Source organism: Corvus moneduloides, chromosome 19 (genome assembly GCF_009650955.1).
Source record: "Corvus moneduloides isolate bCorMon1 chromosome 19, bCorMon1.pri, whole genome shotgun sequence".
In the NCBI taxonomy this organism is placed as follows: domain Eukaryota; kingdom Metazoa; phylum Chordata; class Aves; order Passeriformes; family Corvidae; genus Corvus; species Corvus moneduloides.
The window spans coordinates 109,364-128,294 of record NC_045494.1 but is presented as its reverse complement, the minus strand read 5'-3'; the positions used below and the strand labels follow the sequence as shown (position 1 = coordinate 128,294).

General features: G+C 39.0%; 1 protein-coding gene across 7 annotated transcripts in view; it reads right to left on the bottom strand.

Moving 5' to 3' along the window:
* Nucleotides 1-18,931, bottom strand: part of CCDC57 (coiled-coil domain containing 57) — a 38,772-nt gene that overhangs the window by 3,143 nt on the left and 16,698 nt on the right. For 2 of the 7 annotated variants that reach the window (XM_032128652.1, XM_032128651.1), the window contains 7 exons: nt 18,158-18,394; nt 17,063-17,249; nt 16,058-16,158; nt 12,345-12,573; nt 11,457-11,587; nt 5,195-5,317; nt 4,606-4,831 (listed from right to left, as the gene is read on the bottom strand). In XM_032128652.1, coding sequence (XP_031984543.1) covers nt 4,606-4,831; nt 5,195-5,317; nt 11,457-11,587; nt 12,345-12,573; nt 16,058-16,158; nt 17,063-17,249; nt 18,158-18,394 — 1,234 coding nt within the window. Of the gene's footprint in view, nt 1-4,605; nt 4,832-5,194; nt 5,318-8,423; nt 8,502-11,456; nt 11,588-12,344; nt 12,574-13,425; nt 13,512-16,057; nt 16,159-17,062; nt 17,250-18,157; nt 18,395-18,931 lie in introns of those variants that run through there. The other 5 variants (XM_032128656.1, XM_032128653.1, XM_032128654.1 and 2 more) reach the window with 5 other exon arrangements.

The window sequence follows — 18,931 nt, the reverse complement described above, 5'->3', positions numbered from 1 at the left end:
GTTTTTTTCTCAGGATGAAAGGATGATATGTAGACATTTTGTATAGACAAACTGAAATTTCCCCAGATGGAAGTTTCATTTAAGAAATTTGTCACTAGATATTTGCTTATGTCCAACAGTGCTTTTGAAGGAACACCAACTCAAACAAGCTCCTATTCAGGAGAAGAACATAGTAAATGAAGGAAATGTAACTAGGGGATTAGTTAATATTTGTGAAACACTTCAAAGATGAAGTTTTATGTAACGCAGAAAAGAGATCATGAGTCTTTCTCTGATTGGAGCTGGAATGAAGCCAGAGCACTGTTTCTGTTTGTTAATATTTTACCAGATTCTTTCTTTGGCCAGCTTTTTACCCACATGGATTGCTCTTAGAACTGTCAGTGATGTCAAAGCTGTTGAAATTCTGTCTAGTGTGGAAACACTTAAGATAACTTTTGATCCATGAAGTGTGGAATTTCAGACGACAGAGCTTTGCAAGTAACAATGAGAATTACAGTACAAGAAACTCCCCTATCTAAGCTCAAGTTGTAAATCAAAAAAGTTACTTTACCTCAAAGCAGCTCACTCCTGTTCTTTTTTAGGCTACAATGTAAACCCAAGTTATTAAACCCAGGACACAGTTCCGAGTATCTGTGGAGGTGGGGTTTCTCAAAAATGTGGGATGTGAAAATACAAAGTTTCATCTACACTAAATATGTATAAGTCAAATGACTAGTGGGGACATAGCTTGCCTTACACCCTTATTCCCCCTGCACCAACCCCAGCCTCTGCTGACCCAAGGATAGCTAATTGGAGCTGATAAGGAGCTTTTCACACAGTAGTACACAGCACCTTTCACAGTATTGGCTTCATGCTAAATGCAGTATTACAGCTGAACTTCAGTAGGTGATATTTGCTTTTTTCCCCCCCTCTGAAAAACTAGTATCTTCAATAGCAAGTAATAACTTTATTAAGATAAGTAGAAGAAAATTAGTTTCCATTTTCTAAATGTTTTACAAAGCTTCCCCTCCTCCTCCTTAGCATTTGCTCTAAAATCAAAAAAGGCCCTATAGCCCACAGATGAATGAAGAAAACTTGCAGCATGTACAGAAGCTAATCAGCTGGCTGTACATGTGTGCCATGATTTTCAGAGGAAAGCATAAAACTCTTCTGATAAACAACTTTCCTTTGAGGGTGGCTTGTCATCAGCATTCAAGGTGCATATGATGTGGATCACCAATCAAAATCTCCCACCTGCTCTCAACCTCTGGGATAGAGCATTTAAAAAGTAAAGAAATACAGAGGTGTATTTCTTACTTGTACAGCCTATGTATCCCATGTAGCCTTTTAATATCATCAAGGCTTGTACCTGTCTACCTCTAGGAGGTTCTTTTTCTTTCAATGATACTGAACAATAAAAATACCTGAAGGAGGGACCCATGTTCCTTCTAAACACCTTCCTTCTACTTATCTGCAGAATTAACACACAAGCTATTAAATCAGTCTAATTTCTACTGTACAAACTGAAAATTAGCAGCTAGAGTAAGAAGAGAGAAAATTAAAATATCTCATAGCCTTTTGACTTGCTTGGAAGCTTACACAAGGTCTGAATTTGATGGTGAAATGAAGAAAGTGTATGACAGTCCACTTCAGTAATCAAGACGTAGTCATCAACTCTTCAAACCACATTGAGTCATTGCATTGTGTAATATGTTGGAAATACAGCAAATTTCAGGGCTTACTTGACATGCCAACCACTTTGAGTGCCAGTAGGCTGTTTTGTACATTAAAAAAAAATGAACGAAACTGTTCAACAGGTTCAGAAAAATCATTTTCATGCTACAATTTTCTGTTTCACCAGAAATTCCAACAAAACACATTTACTGGTGTTATCAACTTGGAAAGAGTTGAACTTGGGGAAAAAAGTTTGAATAAGCAAACTAACTTGCGTGCTTTGTTGCAAATAATTTTTTGTCACTGAGCTGCCAAGCCTCTGTGTACGTCACTTGTACCTGAAAGCCCAGTTCTGAGTTACTCTGTCTCAATGACAGTTCTATCCATTGTAACAATGTATTTGACCAACGTATTAAATTCAAGTGAGTGGTTTTAAACAGGAAGATTGAATTAATTTCCATACCTCAAGCATGAAAAACAATGCAAGCCTCTGCTAAAAATCAGAAGCAGAACTTAAAAAATTGTCTACAATGTTTCTAAGGCGATGTTGTTCCAAAAAAGAACGATTTTGTTTTTTTTTTTTTTCTGAAATGCAGAATTCAGTCCAGTAGAATTAAGGATACCTTTTCCTGAGGGAGAAAGCTAAGCAGCAAAAAAGAGTGTTTAAAAATTGTATTCTTGCAATGCAGTATTTCAGGGCCTGCATGTTTGAGTAAGAAGTCCACTCTGGTGCTCCACATACAAATCTGGATGCAGATATCAAAGTAAACTTGGTCTCAGGAAAATATTACCCCTTATTGATGTTTCACTCGTTTCACGTTGGCAGTATCATCTGTCCCTTTTGCTATTTTCTAGATCCCCAAAAATCTACATTAAGTTTTGCAACAGTGGCTCGAAATTTCTAGACATTAAGAAACTCATGTCCTTGTAAGGCTGCCAGAGCTGTTGCATCACACATACAACAGCATGAAACTGCATGGCACTATCAGTAATGTTTCAAAGACATCCTTTTGCTTATCCTGTCAATAGGCCTGACCTGAAATACTCTTCCTATTTCAGTCCCAGCCTCACAAAAAAAGCACATGAATCATGAGTGTCAGCACTATGTCCATTCCAGTCCTCCAGGTCTGTCAATGCATATTACTTTGTCCCTGCAATGCACTGCTGTTGTGAATAAATACACTTAAATCCACTCTTCATTTTGAAAGCCCTTTTAAGTATTATTTTTTCTTGTGAGCTACTAAAGATGGTTCATTGCCTCCATAAACTGGTTTAAAAATAGATGTAACATAGGCTGGATAGGACCTGTGGGTGAAATGTCACAGTGCTTATCACTCCCTGCTCAGAACACAACCTGTGTCCATTGACACTTTTCACTGTCCACCTCTAAGAATCTGGTTCTGTCTTCTCCAAAATCCCTCACTGGGTAGCTAAAAAGCAGCAATCAGGTCACTCACCAACTCTCTTCTACACTGAACAACCCAGTTCTCTAAACCTCTTCTCATGTAATGTGTTCCTGTGCCCCAGTCATTTAGTGGCTCTCCACTGGACTCTAGTTTGTCAATCTTTTGTACAGGAGGGTCCAAAGCAAAGTGGTCTCACAGGTACCAAACAGAGGAGAACTAATCACTTCCCTTGATCCAGTGATTGCATTCTTGTTCCTGCAGTCTGTATGTGATTAACGGCAAATGAATATCCACGTACAGATCATTTGAAAAGTCTAAATGGCTGCCATATTACTGCACAGATACTGTCAGATCTCAGGAATAATGACAATGATAAAAAAAATAATATTAAGGCAAAAAGCCCAAGCAATTCACATAAGGCCTACAGCATTTTGAAAAATAACTTATTGAAAGCTACACCTCTAATTAAAAAAAAACAACAAAAAACACCTTTACTGGAACATTCTGGAGAAATGTTTGTGTGTCTGTTTATAAAGATCTTTTATAAAGAAAAGTCTAAAATCACTCTAGGGAACATACTCTGCTATTAGCTATCCCTAAAATTTTTCCATTATAATGTAAGTCCATTATTTTTTGTCCTATCTACAGCAGGTGTTAGTTTCCCAAAGTTTTGCCAATGAAGGATTACTTGATGAACAGACCAGTAATTTGAGATATGTAACATTAATCTGCAATACACTGCTCAGCATAATAGCTGCCATTAAAAAGTTCCTTAACAACTTGCCTGTAAAGAGGCTACACTTTACTGCACGTATCTTACAAATAGTGCTCTTGCTAAAATTTCCAAGAACATGTGGTGATTTTTGTAGAAGCATAACACTAACTCATGTTCAGTCTATGACCTAGGTTCTACCTTCTCCTGTCATCCTAACCCTGATGCTGTCTCACATGTAAGGACTGGACACTGTCTTACATATAAAAATTTGTGCTTGCTTCTATTTTTTTCCTGTTCCAACTTGTTGCACTGGACTATAAAATTCTAGGGAATCCCCACAGCATATACCATCATTATGCCTGTGATGTCACCTTTTAGGTCTTAGCACTCTAAGCAGTATTGTAGCTATTAACCGGTAAAAGAAATAACAATTAAGCAATTAAACAAGAATTCGCAAATTACAATTTGATCTAACAGTCACTTGGCAACACATGAAGTGTGCAGTTCTCAAGCAGACACTTTCATATTTGCCCCAGCTAAGTTTTAGACCATGTCAAAACAGAATTTGCATTTTCCAGGAGTACTTAGTAAAAGTGAAGAAGTATTTGCAATGATGGCATTTAAACCAGAGCTATATAGACATTCCTCTTAATTCTTTCTTTTGCTGGCAACAGTGAAATTCCCTTCAAGTAACTCATTTAGATTCTGATGACAGGACTGTTAACAACAGTAGCAGTATGTGAAAGAATTAGTGAATGGTGACAGAATCCACTGTACTTCCACTCTTCCAGAAGAGTCAAATACTGTGACTACTTTACAAAGCAGGCTTACCCTGGCTGGTGTTCTTTCGAGGACTGAGTATAGAAAGGCTTGATCCCGTATCTAAAATTTGACAAACACCTTGGCAGAAATTATGTGCTCTAGATGAAGAAAGCTGGACCTGCTGGACTTGACTAGGACTCTGACTGAGCAGCTGAACAATCTTTGAGGATGTATCTGCCTTTGTTGCTGAGGATGTATCTGGCCCATGATTTCCCATACAGAAATCTAGCCGAACCTGTTCAAATTCAAAGGCGATCTTACAGACATATATACTTTTCACACCAAAGACATCAGAAAATTGGTTAAATTTCAAAGTGGCATCTTGGACTTGGAAAAATAGAAGGTTTCAGCAAGAGGCAAGACAAAAATTATTATTTTTAATTTTGAAAGGTTGTACAAGAAGATTAATTACAACATCATGGCAGTGATTGAGAAACCCTAGTTTATTTAGTGTTAACAAATACTATTTTGTACAGGAACAATGCATAATTTTAAAAAGACATAGGTTTTTCAGTCTTCCAGGAGATGACTGTTTAGTAATTCAGATTGAAAAATCCAAATGAAGGTGAATTACATTGATCATAAAACTGCACTGTACCTCAGCGGATGGTACTTCTGTTTCTTCCCCACAGCTGCTTGGAGCTTCTTCTTCCTTTAAGCTAGGGCAGGCAATAAGAGAAGAGAACCTCGAAGGATGCTGTTGCCTTGCATACCGCAGCTCCTAATGTGAAATATTACATTAACACAAGAAACTCATGGTCCCTGAAACTAAATACCCTTATAGCTCAGTTTGCTGTTACACTGCTAGATTTAAAAGAATGAATTACGAATTATGTTCCCTTCAGTTCAACAGGGCCAAACTACCCTTCTAATAAACCTAGTATCAAATCTGTTTAAAATTCACATTTCCTGGTGCTGTTACTATCACCTTGCTTGTTGCTCAATCTTATATTGTCAGGGTTCTTCTTCACTTTTGTATTTTCTTATGATTAAATTACATAAGAAAAGCTCCAAAAAATAAAGCAGCTGTGGAAAAGTAAATTGTCAGCAGCTAAAACAAACTAATTTACCTCTCAAAGTTTCACCAACTTTCAACTTGTAGTACCTTAAGTGAGATTTGATGAAAAGCAAACTGCTTCAGCTCTGTCAAAGGAGATGCAAATAAACATCAAAGTCTTTTGCTATGTATTTAAGACTAAAGAAATAAAATGTGAGCCCATTACGTAAAGTAACTGACAGTGAAATTCCTGTAACTCTGACAGTAATAAATTATCTTGGTTTTTTGTAAGGATGAAGATCTTGGAACGCGGGAGCAAATGTAGCCTGGCTGGTAAGAGTAATCACCTAGAATAAAAACACCCAAACTAGAATACTAGTAGTCTTTGGAAGGTCAGCCTGGAGCTCAGCTTTAGTGTAGGAGCTGAAGCCTCAGGAGGTATGTTCTGGACAAAGAGCAGCCTGGAATGAGAGTACGGAACAGCCTGGATGTAAGAAGAGCTATCCTTTCTAGTCTGGACAAATGATGACTCAAAAGTTCCAGAGGTGGAAGAATACTCAGTGACAGCCACTTCAGCTAGGACCTCCAAGCAACCCATCAGCTGAAGAGATTGAACTACTGCTCCCAGAGTTTAGCTTGCCATCTGGAAACTCACAGTCAAATTCTACCTCACCAAGCGCCATAGTCATACTGTATTTTTTAAATCTATCTTACAAAAGCAAGAATCATCTTTAATGATTTTTAACAGAACACGGGAGACACAAGATGTGTAGAAAAATACAAACACAGTATCTTTATCTTGCTCATTGAAAATAAGGCAAAAGTAGACTGGGATGGATGGATATGAATATTCATTGGTCTTAATTTGAGAGTCAGCTAAGTTCTAAGATGAGCTGTGAAAGAAAGAATAATTAAAGAGGTAGAAAAGGAAAAAAAAATGTGGTTTTTAATTGTGGCAGCTTTGCCCAGATCTGGAAATCACATTTATATATGTTGGTATAAGCATTTGGCTAATCTTTTTCAAACCTCAGTTCCAGCAGTGAAGAGATGAAACAAGCAAGTTACAGGAGATGAAATAAGCAGCTTGTTTAAAAACAAGGTCTACTCAAATGGATTGCTGAACCCTAATTTCCTTTGTAAAAATTGCTTCCAGTGTTAACGTTTAATAAACAGGTCACTATTTCTGAAACAGTGAACTGAAAGTTCAAGTGAACAAAGGACGCCAAGCTTGTCACTTTAGGCTAATAAGAGGATCACAAGCATCTGGAAAAAACTGTATATCCATAAGCATGCTGAGGCATTCCACAATAAGTTCATTTGTTGGCGGACCACATTCCAGGCACCCTGCACACTGTAACAGCTGCCTCACCCATTCTCTTTAGAAACCCCACAAGAGGGAGGTCAGAATCATATGCTTAGGACTGTCACCTAGGACTGGAGTTGAAGTTTTCACTTTGGAGTTTAACTTCAAAAGAAGTTAAAGATTTCCTGCTCCAGAAGCAGCCCATCCCACTGTCCCACAAGATGTAGTATTGATATGCTAGTGAGGCTATGTACTTGATGTTCTCTAACTCTTTTCTCTGAGAACCCTCCTCACGCTACAACAAGATGCTAATACTTCTTGTGGCAGTGCTGCTGTAACAGCTCTTGATCAGGTCCTCAGACTGTCAATGAAGAGTTGGAAAACAGTGCTGCATTCTTGTTTTGTCACAGAACTCAAATAATTTGAATCTTCTCAGTCTCCCAGTGCAGATGGCTGTGTCATACTATGGTATGTCCTAACTCATATTTTTGATGCACTCACTAATACTTTTGACATCAAAAGAACTTGATTAGATAAATTTGATAAAATATACCAGAATCTCCAGCTCACATTGCACTTATCTGACTGACCTGTTACAGTCCTCAATTTCTGTTGTCGTAGACTATCTGCTCTATCTGAGGAAGAATAAGTCTCCATTAGCTCTGGAAAGATACAGCAGATGGCATTCTCAGTTTATCTCTGTCAGATAGATGTTTACAATGCTTGCTCAAACGGCAATCTTTAAAACTTCTTCATTGACTAATGGGCAGTAAAGAAGAACAGGGACTTATTTTCACTCAAGCAATCAGTTCAAATTTGGTTATAATTGACTCTAGCAGCACAGCCTTTTGGACTTCAGGCAACCTTTGTCTACCAGACAGGAGTGCCCCTCCTGTTGGATACCTTCTGCTAGGAAGAAGCTAAGAGAAATTCAAGTACCTGTGGTGGGATGTCCAAATGCAGTGTTCATCTCTGCCAGGTTCCCTTAGAACATATTCAAAAATGTTCCCATAGGTTCAGTCTGACAAATTCACCTTAGCCAAGGAATATATGTATTCATTTTCTTTCCCAAATAATATGCCTCTTCTGGGTGAAATACTCCTGCATATTTTGGATGCTTGGAGAGCCTTTTCCTTTCAGACTCAAATGTGTGAGCCCTCCAAAAAAGTACTACTTGTTTTTACTACTATTCTTTATCCAAGAGAATAGCAATCCTGTGCAGAAGCTGCATAACTGTTTGCCTAAAGACCAGATTGCCTAAAGACCATTGAACTTGACCCTGTCAGTACTTGTTCTCAAATTTAATTGCTGGATGACCTTTGCAGTTCAAACTTGTACAGTATTTTCTTAGATCTACTAACCCAGAAGTTTTTGTAATTAGTCCAGCTAACATCCCTGATGGGTACAGTCACATGGCTAATCTGTAGTGCTGTTTTACTTCACAGGAGAAGAAATATATCTGGTTGTTTTGGCATAACTAAATTGCCAAAACGATTGGGCCAGCCGAGTCACTTAACCTTCCTTTACCTAATTTGTAGCATTTACTCGAAGCAACAGAGGTAAATATGCTTTTTCTTTTTTTCTTTTCTTTAGCATCATTCTTAACTGTAAGAAAAATAAAATATTAATTAGAATTTACTTACACTGGCTCTTTTTTAAGAAACTCACTTTTGTCATTCAAACTGTCTGGCCAGATGGTTCATATACTTCATAGTATACCTAGGCCAACCAGATAACTTTTGAAGAATTAGTGATAATTGCAAGCTAAAAGCCCCACAGGATGGCATGCTTAACACAAAGGCATAGTTATTCCATCTTTTTAGAATGTGTCTATGTATGAAAATGTCTAAGACATTTTTAGAATGTATTGAGATGACAAAATTTTCAAGTAGATAGCTGAAAGTTGTGATTTCTTAGTGCAATATGACAACACGGTGGGATTATATCCCGTATGGTTTCATATTATCTAGAGATAATTCTACAGATTTTAGTAGGTGAAAAGAGAAACATTTAACTTCAATCTCTTACATATTCCTGAATGAACTTTAGAAATCCACAAAAAGGCTCTGGTCTAGGCTCTCAAAACTTTTTTTGATTTCAATTAAGACAGGTAGGAATACATAAAGGGAGAATTAAAAATAAACAGAGGACATTAGCTTAAATTCAGCTGATTTTCTCCCCCAAAGGCAGAGGAGACTGTAGTTTCAAACTAATATGCTGGAGGCTGACTGTTTGGAAAGCAGCTCAGCAGATAAGAAACAAGAGACCTGGGGAACTATGAGTTGAACATGAGGCAGCAATGCATTCACGAAGCCTTCAGCTAACAGCATACTCAACTGCACCAAAAAAAGTACTGCCAGCAGGCCAAGGGAGGTGATGATTTCCTCTACCAAGCACTGGTGCAACCACATTTAGAGTATTGTGTCCACTTTTGGGCTCCCCAGCATGAGAAAGACATGAACATAATGCAGCAGCCACAAACAGCAAACCAGCAAACAGCCACAAAGATGATCAGGGAATTGGAACATCTGACGTAGAAGGAGAGGCTGGGGCAGCTGGCCTTGCTGGCCTCCAGAAGAGATAGATCAAGAGTGATCTTTTCAACATGTATAAGCATCTGATGAGGATGGTGGAAGGAGATAAAGATGACTGAGTTGGAGTCTTCTCAGCAGTATACAGTGGAAGACCAAGTGACAATGGGCAAAAGGTAAGTACAGGACACCTCACTTAAGTATAAGGGGAAAGAATACCCCAACCAAATGCCAACCTTCTTTATTGAGAGAGTGACCAAACACCGTAACAACTTGCCCAGAGTGGTTCCCAGAGGAAGTGTTTCCCCAGCTAAACTTGGTTAATAATTCTGCTGCAGTTTTATACCTCAGAGCAACAACCTCACCCTTTCTGAAAGAACATTGTTCACTGCCCTCAAAACTACGATGACAATCAACCGTTCTGACTCAATCCTCACAGGAACAAATCTGCTGATGAATTAAGTACATAGTGAAATCCTGATTATCAAAGTTACTGGGAGGTCTACCACTAACTACTAAGGAAACCAGGATTTATTCATTAGTCTCTCTGATAAACGTTGCAATTTAACTATTAAATGTTGTATTTTAATTACAAAATATTTTGACAGGTTAACTATACATCCTGCTTTCATATATGGAAAAGGTGCTATTATAGTCATTTGGACATGGGTGCTTTAAAATCCCACCACTGTATTTGGAAATATCCTCACTGATTAATCATTTTAATGTTTATGTTAGAACACAGTGCAAGTCCTTCAAATGGCCTTTCTTGCTTAGTTAAAACTAAGCCTTAATAAATTTGTAATTTAGGATTGCATTTATGCTGCATAAACACGTGTATTTCTGAAATACCTTGGCTGAAGATCATGTTTTAAAATATTACTTTTGAAGTCCCAAACCCTTTAAACTTATAGGGAACCATCTGCCTTATGGCCTAATGGTGTTTCCCAGGGCTCAATTTTAGGGTCAATTCTCTCCAGTCTTTGATCAACGACCTGGACACGAGTTGAGTGTACACTAAGTTTGCTGATGATACTAAATGAGAAGGACTCATCGATTCCCTTGTGGGTAGAGAGACCTTACAAAGAGATCTTGATAGACTGGAATGCTTGGCAATCACCAACCGCATGAAATTTAATGGAAGCAAAAGAGCTGGATTCTGTACCTGGGACTACAGTCATGGATGTCTGTATACACTGTGGGACAAGAGGCTGAAGTGCAGCCCTGAAGAAAGGGATCTGGGGGTTTTGATTGCTGGCAAGCTCAGCACGAGTCAACAGTGTATCCTGGTGGCCAGAAGTGCCAGCTGTGTCCTCAGTATGTTAAGCATAGTACAGCCAAACAGCCAAAAGGAGTGAATGTCCCACTATGCTCAGCATTGGTATGGCCTTACCTCAAGTACTGTGTGCATTTTTAGGCTCCACAATATGAGAAGAATATAGAAATATTAGAATGTGTCCAAAGGAGGGCAACAAAGATGGTGAAAAGACTAGATGGCTAGATTTATGAGGAGTGTCTGAGGATACTTGGCTTGTTCAGCTCAAAAAAGAGGAGGCTGGTGGATGACCTCATTGCTCTCTATAACTTCCTTCCATGATGGGGGAGCAGAGTAGGAGGTGCTGATCTTTGGTTTTGGTGTCTGGTGATAGCATGTGGAGGAATGGCTTAAATCTTCATCAAGGGAAATTCAGACAATTCTTCCCTGAGAGGGTGGTCAAGCAGTGGAACAAACTCCCCAGGGCATGCTCACGGCCCCAAGCCTGTCTGTGTTCAAAAAGCGTTTGGGATAATGCCCTTAAGATAAACGGCTTAACTTCTAGATTGTCCTGTGTGACATCAAATTCAAAGATCCTCATGGGTTCCTTCCAGCTCCGGATGTGCAATCATTCTAAGGAACCTTCCAAAGATAGATTTGAGCTAAACTCAGTAAGAGTAATTGAAATGCAGAATTTTAAGGTAAGTTATATTCATGGAATTATAACTGGCTTAATGGCTCATTATCACTAGATTTCAGAGAGCATATAATTACCTGTGATGAGAGGCTGTGCTGTAGATGATTTAGAACTGATAGCTGACACTGTGTTCTTTTGACAAGTTCTCTTGGAAGAAGACTACCAATACAGATTGTGCAGTGTTTAGAGCTAACAGGATGCCAAAGTCCTATAAAAGAAAGGATATACTGAGGAAGGCATTCTTTGTTGTTATTTTGTCATCAATATTACATTTCCAGCAAGTGTTTACAGCAGGTATAAATGAACCACAGAACACGGGCCTTCTCATTGCAGATGGTTTCAATGCTATGCAGAAATGGGCCTTGTGGTTTTTTCCTTGCTTCATTGCCAGAAGAACTATGCATGGAACTCAAATATCCACAGTGAAATCTTTTTACATTATATATACTCTTAATTCAAGTTTACTCTACAGTAAGCTTATTCTGCTTTCTCTTCCACTTTCCTAAAGCATTAGTTTTTATTCCAAGAGATACAGTACGTCTTTTCTGCTCATAAACAAAGTCTTAAAGTTCAAGTTCCAGTTCGCACACTGACATCTAGGCACCTCATCTAAGATGTTTATCAACAGAAGTCAGCACATACAGACTCTATCTAAGTGTATCATCATGTGCATTAAAATTGTTTTACAATTACTCATTGGTATGTTTCCTCTTCCACACATAAGCTAGTTAGAAGCGTACTACATACAGACTCATTGTTCTATCTTAGCATCTCCTATCACAGGATAATCTTACTTGCAAGGATTAGTACCACAGTCTCACATGAGCTATGCAGATCAGGGATCAGTCAGGTCCAGCACCTTGTTTTTATAACAAAGCCTCGCTTTCTCCAGCTCAAAGGATGAACTGATTCCCCTGTTTTATTCCAAATATATATGCTAGCACTTTTCTTTAGAATAAATTTACCTTCTTTTAACAGCATTCCACGTTCTGCCCTGAGTCTGTTTCCCATTTCAATCAGCTGCTGCTTTTCTTGGCTCAGAATTGAGATTTTTCTTGCTGCTTCCTTGAGTTTATTTTGCATTCCTCGTAGAGTGCGTTTGACACAATACTGACAACCAACACCAGTACCTACATCAGGTAACTGTTGTCCAAAATCTACCATGTTTTCTTCAAGAGCTTTGGGTTCTGGCTCCTGAATAAAACAGACAGTGCTTATAATGAATATTTTGAAAGTGAGGTCTGTAGGTTCAGAGATCTGTACAAATACGCATGAGAAGCCAGTTGAGGAAAACGCGTGAAGTTGAAGACTACGGCCCATTTTTTAGGGTCCATTTTCAAGATTATGTTAGCAGTATAGGGCAAATTAAACTGCGGAGCAAAACACTGTAACAGCCTGAGACATTCCCACAGATATTGTTAACTATCAGTATAAAATAATACACATAACTGTATAACTGTAAACTAAAGAACATTTAATTTTAAGATAAAATGTGGAAAAAGCCTCTTTATACCAAATAGCAATCTGCTACAAATCCTTCTTTTTTTAGCCATTGTGCACATACAAACATAAGGGGTAGATATGACTTAAAACATTTACTGAAAAGTAAAGATTCTACAATCTGTTTTGTCTCTGCCAACCTGAGTCCACCTGCAGATATATATTATGATAAGGTATATACCCAAAAGACCACATCCTTGTTTTTCAAGACCTATATACTGTCTTCTTTCAGTCCCCACAGAGGAGACTTTTTGATATCCATTTAAATAGTCATCATTCACTGAACAGTTATCTCCCTATAAACATTTTACATTTCACACATTGCCACAAGTATCTAAATGTATCATGTGCATTAAAATTGTTTTATAATTACTCATTGGTATGTTTACTCTTCTACATATAAACCAGTTAGAAGCGTACTACACTAACTGTGCAATCCGAATCAGTTTTCGACTAAATCGCTCTAAACACTACAATTCAAGAAGTACACATTGAAAGCTATTGTCCATACTGAGAAAAAACCAAACCATTGTTGCCTTATTGTACCATGCAACTCCCATGCTCTTATTTCTTTGGATAGTTTCATCATGAAAAGGAAGGCTCTTGAAAACATACAGGAAAAGCATGCAGGCCTACAAACAGTATGGGGGAGAAAGGTAGAGAAATTAGTGCAGGACTAGAGTCTAAAAATACTAAGACAGCAAAGTAAAAGGAAAAAGGAACACCACTTTGACATGCATCTATTTGTATAAAAGGAATTAATACAAGTAGCCACAAATTCTTACAGTCTTGCCTTCCTCAGTGCAATTGACATACTAAGGCTTAACATAAAGAGAGGTGAAGGCAATGACCAGTTATGGCACCACTCGTTCTCACACTGTGGACCACCTTCACCAGATCAAAAGGCAAAACCACATCACCCGCCTGGGGCATGGGATGCCACTTGCTTAAACTTTTATTTTTCCTGAACTTTCCAGAAAAAGATTCCACAGCATTGCACAGACGTTTGGGTTTGGTTTGGTTTTTTTTTCAGGTGACAGACTGTAAGCTGTAGAGTTAGGAGTGGAACTCAGAAATCTTTTTACCTTTAGATCTGTGCAAAATTCTGCAGTACTAAGGAGAGAAAACACTGAAAAAATGGGTACTAAGGAAGAGTGGAAGGAAAAACTCTCCTCAGAGCTGGTACAAAATAAAAATACACACACACTCAAAAGTTTACATGCTCTTTTTACTAGTTTCCACAATAAACTTTCCTCTTCTTTAGCATTGGAGTCTATAATTTCTAGATTATGGTTACAGAAACTGTTATATTAAATGGAAAATAGAAAACTAAAACTATGGCTCTCTTTACTGACTTCACACCTGCACCCCTATGTTTAGTCACCATTATTGCTCAACAGATTCTGAACTCCCTGAGGTAGAAACATTTTTGCCTGTAATTCTTCATGGCCTTAACTACATCCTTAGCATGCAATTAATAAATGTAAGAAGCACAGAAAAAGTGCAGAAAAGTGCTAAAGATAAGTACTTGTGAAATCCAGTAAGAAATTAAAATGGAAGTTTTGCCCATTGTTTTTAAGATATTTTCAGGGCTGCTTCCAGCTCAGTCTATGTCTAAGAAGTCTTGTTATGTACTGAGAAAGAAAATATAAAGCAGACAGCAGAAATAGGCAGGAAACAATACTTCAACTTCAGTGAAGACAGCATCAACTACAATTCCAGCATTTTATTCCCTTGAAGTTTTGGCCTGCATATCCCCTATTTGCTACGTGTCTATACATATAAAGCATAAGTAATTCAGCACTTCACAATGAAGGTGCAAATCACTGCCTGAAATTGTTCCTGTTCTCATATCCAGCCATGAGCATTCAATTATAATTCAGCATCATGAAGCAAAAGATTAACCTCTGGAACAGAGAAAGTTCATATCTTACAGTCTCCAAGGCAAAGTCACTCTCAATTTTTTTTTTTAAGGCTCTATCCTCACTTACAGAAATGCAAAGAAAATCAGAATGCACCTTGGACAGTAGTTTGTAAAACATTTTCTGCAGCAACAACAAAAACGAATTGGTATAAAATGTAATTTTCACCTAATTCTGGAAGTGGCCAAAGAGAAAAAATAAATCTGCCCTGTCTGTACTGGCACACAACTTTCTAAACATAATTTGACAGCATGAACAAACAATTCCCTTCTATATTTAGCAAAGAGATAAAACTGCGATTAAACATGATCTGTGCATGGTTGGTTATGCATGTTTCCACACAAGGTTCACAAGAGTCCTAAGTTTTATTTAAACATTGATATTGTTTCAGCTTTTAAAGCTCTTAGCTTTTCAATCAGGACCTTTCATGCTTATTTATTACTTAGCTATTATTTCAATTTTCTTGAACTTAGATCGTTACTGGTGAGTCCTAACAGTAAGATTAAAGCATGATAATATACTGGTAGATGATACCAGTAGATCTTACAGACGACTTGACAATTGGAAAACCCTGATTTTTTAAAATTGTTTTTTAAACTATCTTACTTCAGATTCTGTTTACTACACCATGAAGTTGCTGGGAGACAGGAAGAGGAGAACATACAGTGACTTACTCCTTACATAGTACTAGATATTTGTCCCAGTTTTCAATTCCGTTATTATTTTTCCCTAGAGATGCCATTGCCACTTGAATGCTCATATTGTTCTTACCCTTTAAAATAACACAGTGGGAATGATGTTTGTAAGCCCTTGAACAGAGCAAAATATGCTCCCACACCCAGTGGGTTTTTCCTTAGTAGTGAGCACTCCAAGACAGCACTGGAGCTTGGTACTTTCTCCTGGTCATACCACGTTGCACTTGGTATTTAAAAAAAAAGGCTAAAATGTGGATTTACAATGGAAATTGAGAGGTGACACACAGTAGCTTAAGCATTTGCAAGTGGGAAAAAAACCCATCAAAACTGGCTTGCAAGATCAGAAATTACTTGTGCCAAGGGATGACTAGTCAAAATTTATTGCCTTGAAAGAATAAGCGTAAGTTCAGCTGAAAAAATCTTTGCTGGCTCTCATCTAACCAATCACATAAGCACATATTAGTTCAGTTTATAATATTTATTCACACAAAAGTAATACACTATGTATTTAATTACACACACGCATACATATACTTTTAGGTAGTTTAAACCTCATCACACCTTTTCTGTGTCCGGGTTTACCATACAATCCAACTTAGTTGAGCTGACTTTGACGTTGCTCAGCATGGTTCCAGTTGAAACTTTGTTTGTGCTCAATGAACCTAAAAGAAGAGTATAATATGAATGTATATGTATTCATAGAGAGTTTCGGTTTTCATAGCAAGAGCTCCTTCAGAACACTGTCTCATGCATATAAATATCTAGTTACAGAATCATAAGGGCCACAGAATTATTTAGGTTGGAAAAGACCTTTAATATCATCAAGTGAAACCAGTAAGCTAACACTGCCGAGTCCACCACTAAAACATGTCTTCAAATGCCCAGGCGTACATGCCTTTTAAGCACCTCCAGGGATGATGACTCAACCATCTCCCTGGGCAGCCTGTGCTTGAATAAGCCTTCCCAAAAAGAAATTTTTCCTAATATCCAATCCAAACCTCCACTGGCATAACTTGAGGTCATTTCTGTTGTCCTATTGCTTATTAGTAGGAAAGAGAGACTGATCCCCACCTCACAACTTCCTTTCAGGTAGTTGCACGTAGTGGTAAGTTCCCCCTGAACCTCCTTTTGTATACCACTTCAGTGCATATTCTGTGAACAGATACACTGTAAACTCCCATGGCAGGGGGGTTTGGACTAGGAGATCCGTTCCAATCCAAACCATTCTGTGATTCTACATACTGGCTTCACTATCAGGAATTCTGTCATAACTTGTAATATACATATATTTGCTTCACTCTTGCAAAATATATACACAGTTGCTTTTCTAGTGGTAATTTTGTAGTGACTTATAATGTGTGTGTGTATTTGTTTCTATTAATAATTGTTTTGTAGTAATTTGTAATACAGAATCTCAGACTACTGTGTGCTTGGGTACTGTGCAATCTTGAGAACCCCACAGTAATGATTTTTACACACTCATGGATTGGGTAGCCCTTATAGGTTGTGGCTGTGACTGCTAAACTTCCTTAACTGAATTTAAAGTTCTTCATCAAGAGTTGTCACCTTGTTCTGCAAGCTGTCTGTTTTCTGTTAGAGGAAGAGAGGACAACATCTGCTCATCAAGACTCTCCATTTCTTTCCTCATTTGTGTAATAGCATTCCGAAGACTGGCATTCTGTTCCTGCAGCTTTTTTATTTCCAAGGCAGGAATATCTTTGTACAGAGAACTTTTATCATCATACTGAAATATCTGGAAAATAAAAGTAGAAGACAAAAAGAACGCTTCATTAATAAGCGACACATATTCTCTCCACACCACCACACATACAGATCCTCATACTTTCAACCCATGAACATACGTAGGAGAAAAGTACTATAGACGGAGAAGAAATATATTTGTTTATTGAGGATTTTCCAGGGAAAAAAGTGCTGTACTGAGAACATTATAGGAGGAGGCACAGATGGGGAGGACCACGGTGCCAGAGCTGGCTGTGTTTTATAACTGTTGTTCTGCAGGTGTCGTTTATCTCTCTTCCATGCGTAGGTAACCCCTCTCCTTAAGGAACCTGCGGGCCCAATAGCAGTAATAGCAGTCTCCTTTCTGACCTGTCAAATTCTTGAAAGCGTCATCGGAGATCATCTGTTGACAATAACATTGTCCTCGTTTAAAAGACAGATATTTGCCAAGGAAGATGGGAATCTCCCTGGAATGGAAAGATCACCCCCTCCCTCCAAATTATTACGACTTCGAAATTATGGGGCTTCCAGGTACAGATATGGAAAAAGGAATAACAGTTCCTTAGTAGACTATATATCTATATAACAAGACAAAACAACAGCAACGACTAAAAGATAACCCAGTAACAGCCTTTTCCCGCCCATCAAGCAATTTCCCCTTTGGTGTAGTTACGACGATAACCGACAGGGGGCGCTGTTGGCTCGTGTCGAGGCGGAGAGGATGCAGTGACTCCCCCGGGCCTTCAAGTGCAAGATCAGGACCTCCCTGGTGATGGTGGCAGCTCAAATGAGAGAGAGGGAAGAAGGATTGACTCCCCCAGGCACCCACGCGATCGGTGATCGGTCTTCGACACGGCTAACGGCAGCCGGTACACCCTGGGAAGGGAGGCAGGGCTTTACCACGATGTCGCACTACCGTACAAAGAGGTCCGACGGCCGTGCTGCTCCGGCTTCAGGCGGTCCTCTATGCGGTGGTTCCGGAGAGGGGCGGAGGGAATGACTTCCCCAGGCACCCACGTGGACTGTGCTGGTCTCCCTCGGCGCTGGCAGGACGGCGAAATCCCAGTCAATGGAGGAGCCGGACTCCCTTTCTCTCTTGCAAGCAACGGACACACAAGCCGGCGGCAGGCAGATCTCCATGGCAGTGTTGAAAAACCGCTGCGCGGGAGAGGTCCAAAGCGAAGAAAAGCCACACGACCGTCTCTGCTCCCAACCGGGCAAAGACTGCCCACCCCCAGCTAAGAAACTGCCAAAATAACTCTGCTCCCCCCCCCCACCCCGCTCCCCCAGAACCACTACGACCGTATGCCAAGGCCACGTCTCTTGTCGCTGGATCGCTATCCATTCACCATCTCCCTGACAACAAATGGGAAGAAAATTCCCGGGGGGCTGTGTGTGGGGGGGGAGTGTGTGGGGTGTGGGAAACAAACAAATAAATAAATAAATAAAGGGGAAAAAAACCCACCCCCCCCAAACAAAACAAACAAAAAACCCCAAAACCAAAACAAACAAAAAACCAAACCAAAACAAACCCCAAACAAACAAACAAAAAAATTCTAAGCCCCAACAAACATAAAGAAGCTGGATGTCCTCCGCTAAACCAAAAAATGGGAAGGAGTGTATGGACTACACCCAGATAACCTGGGCAATGGACATTATCTAGAAAACACAGACATTGATTTGAAAACACGTTTC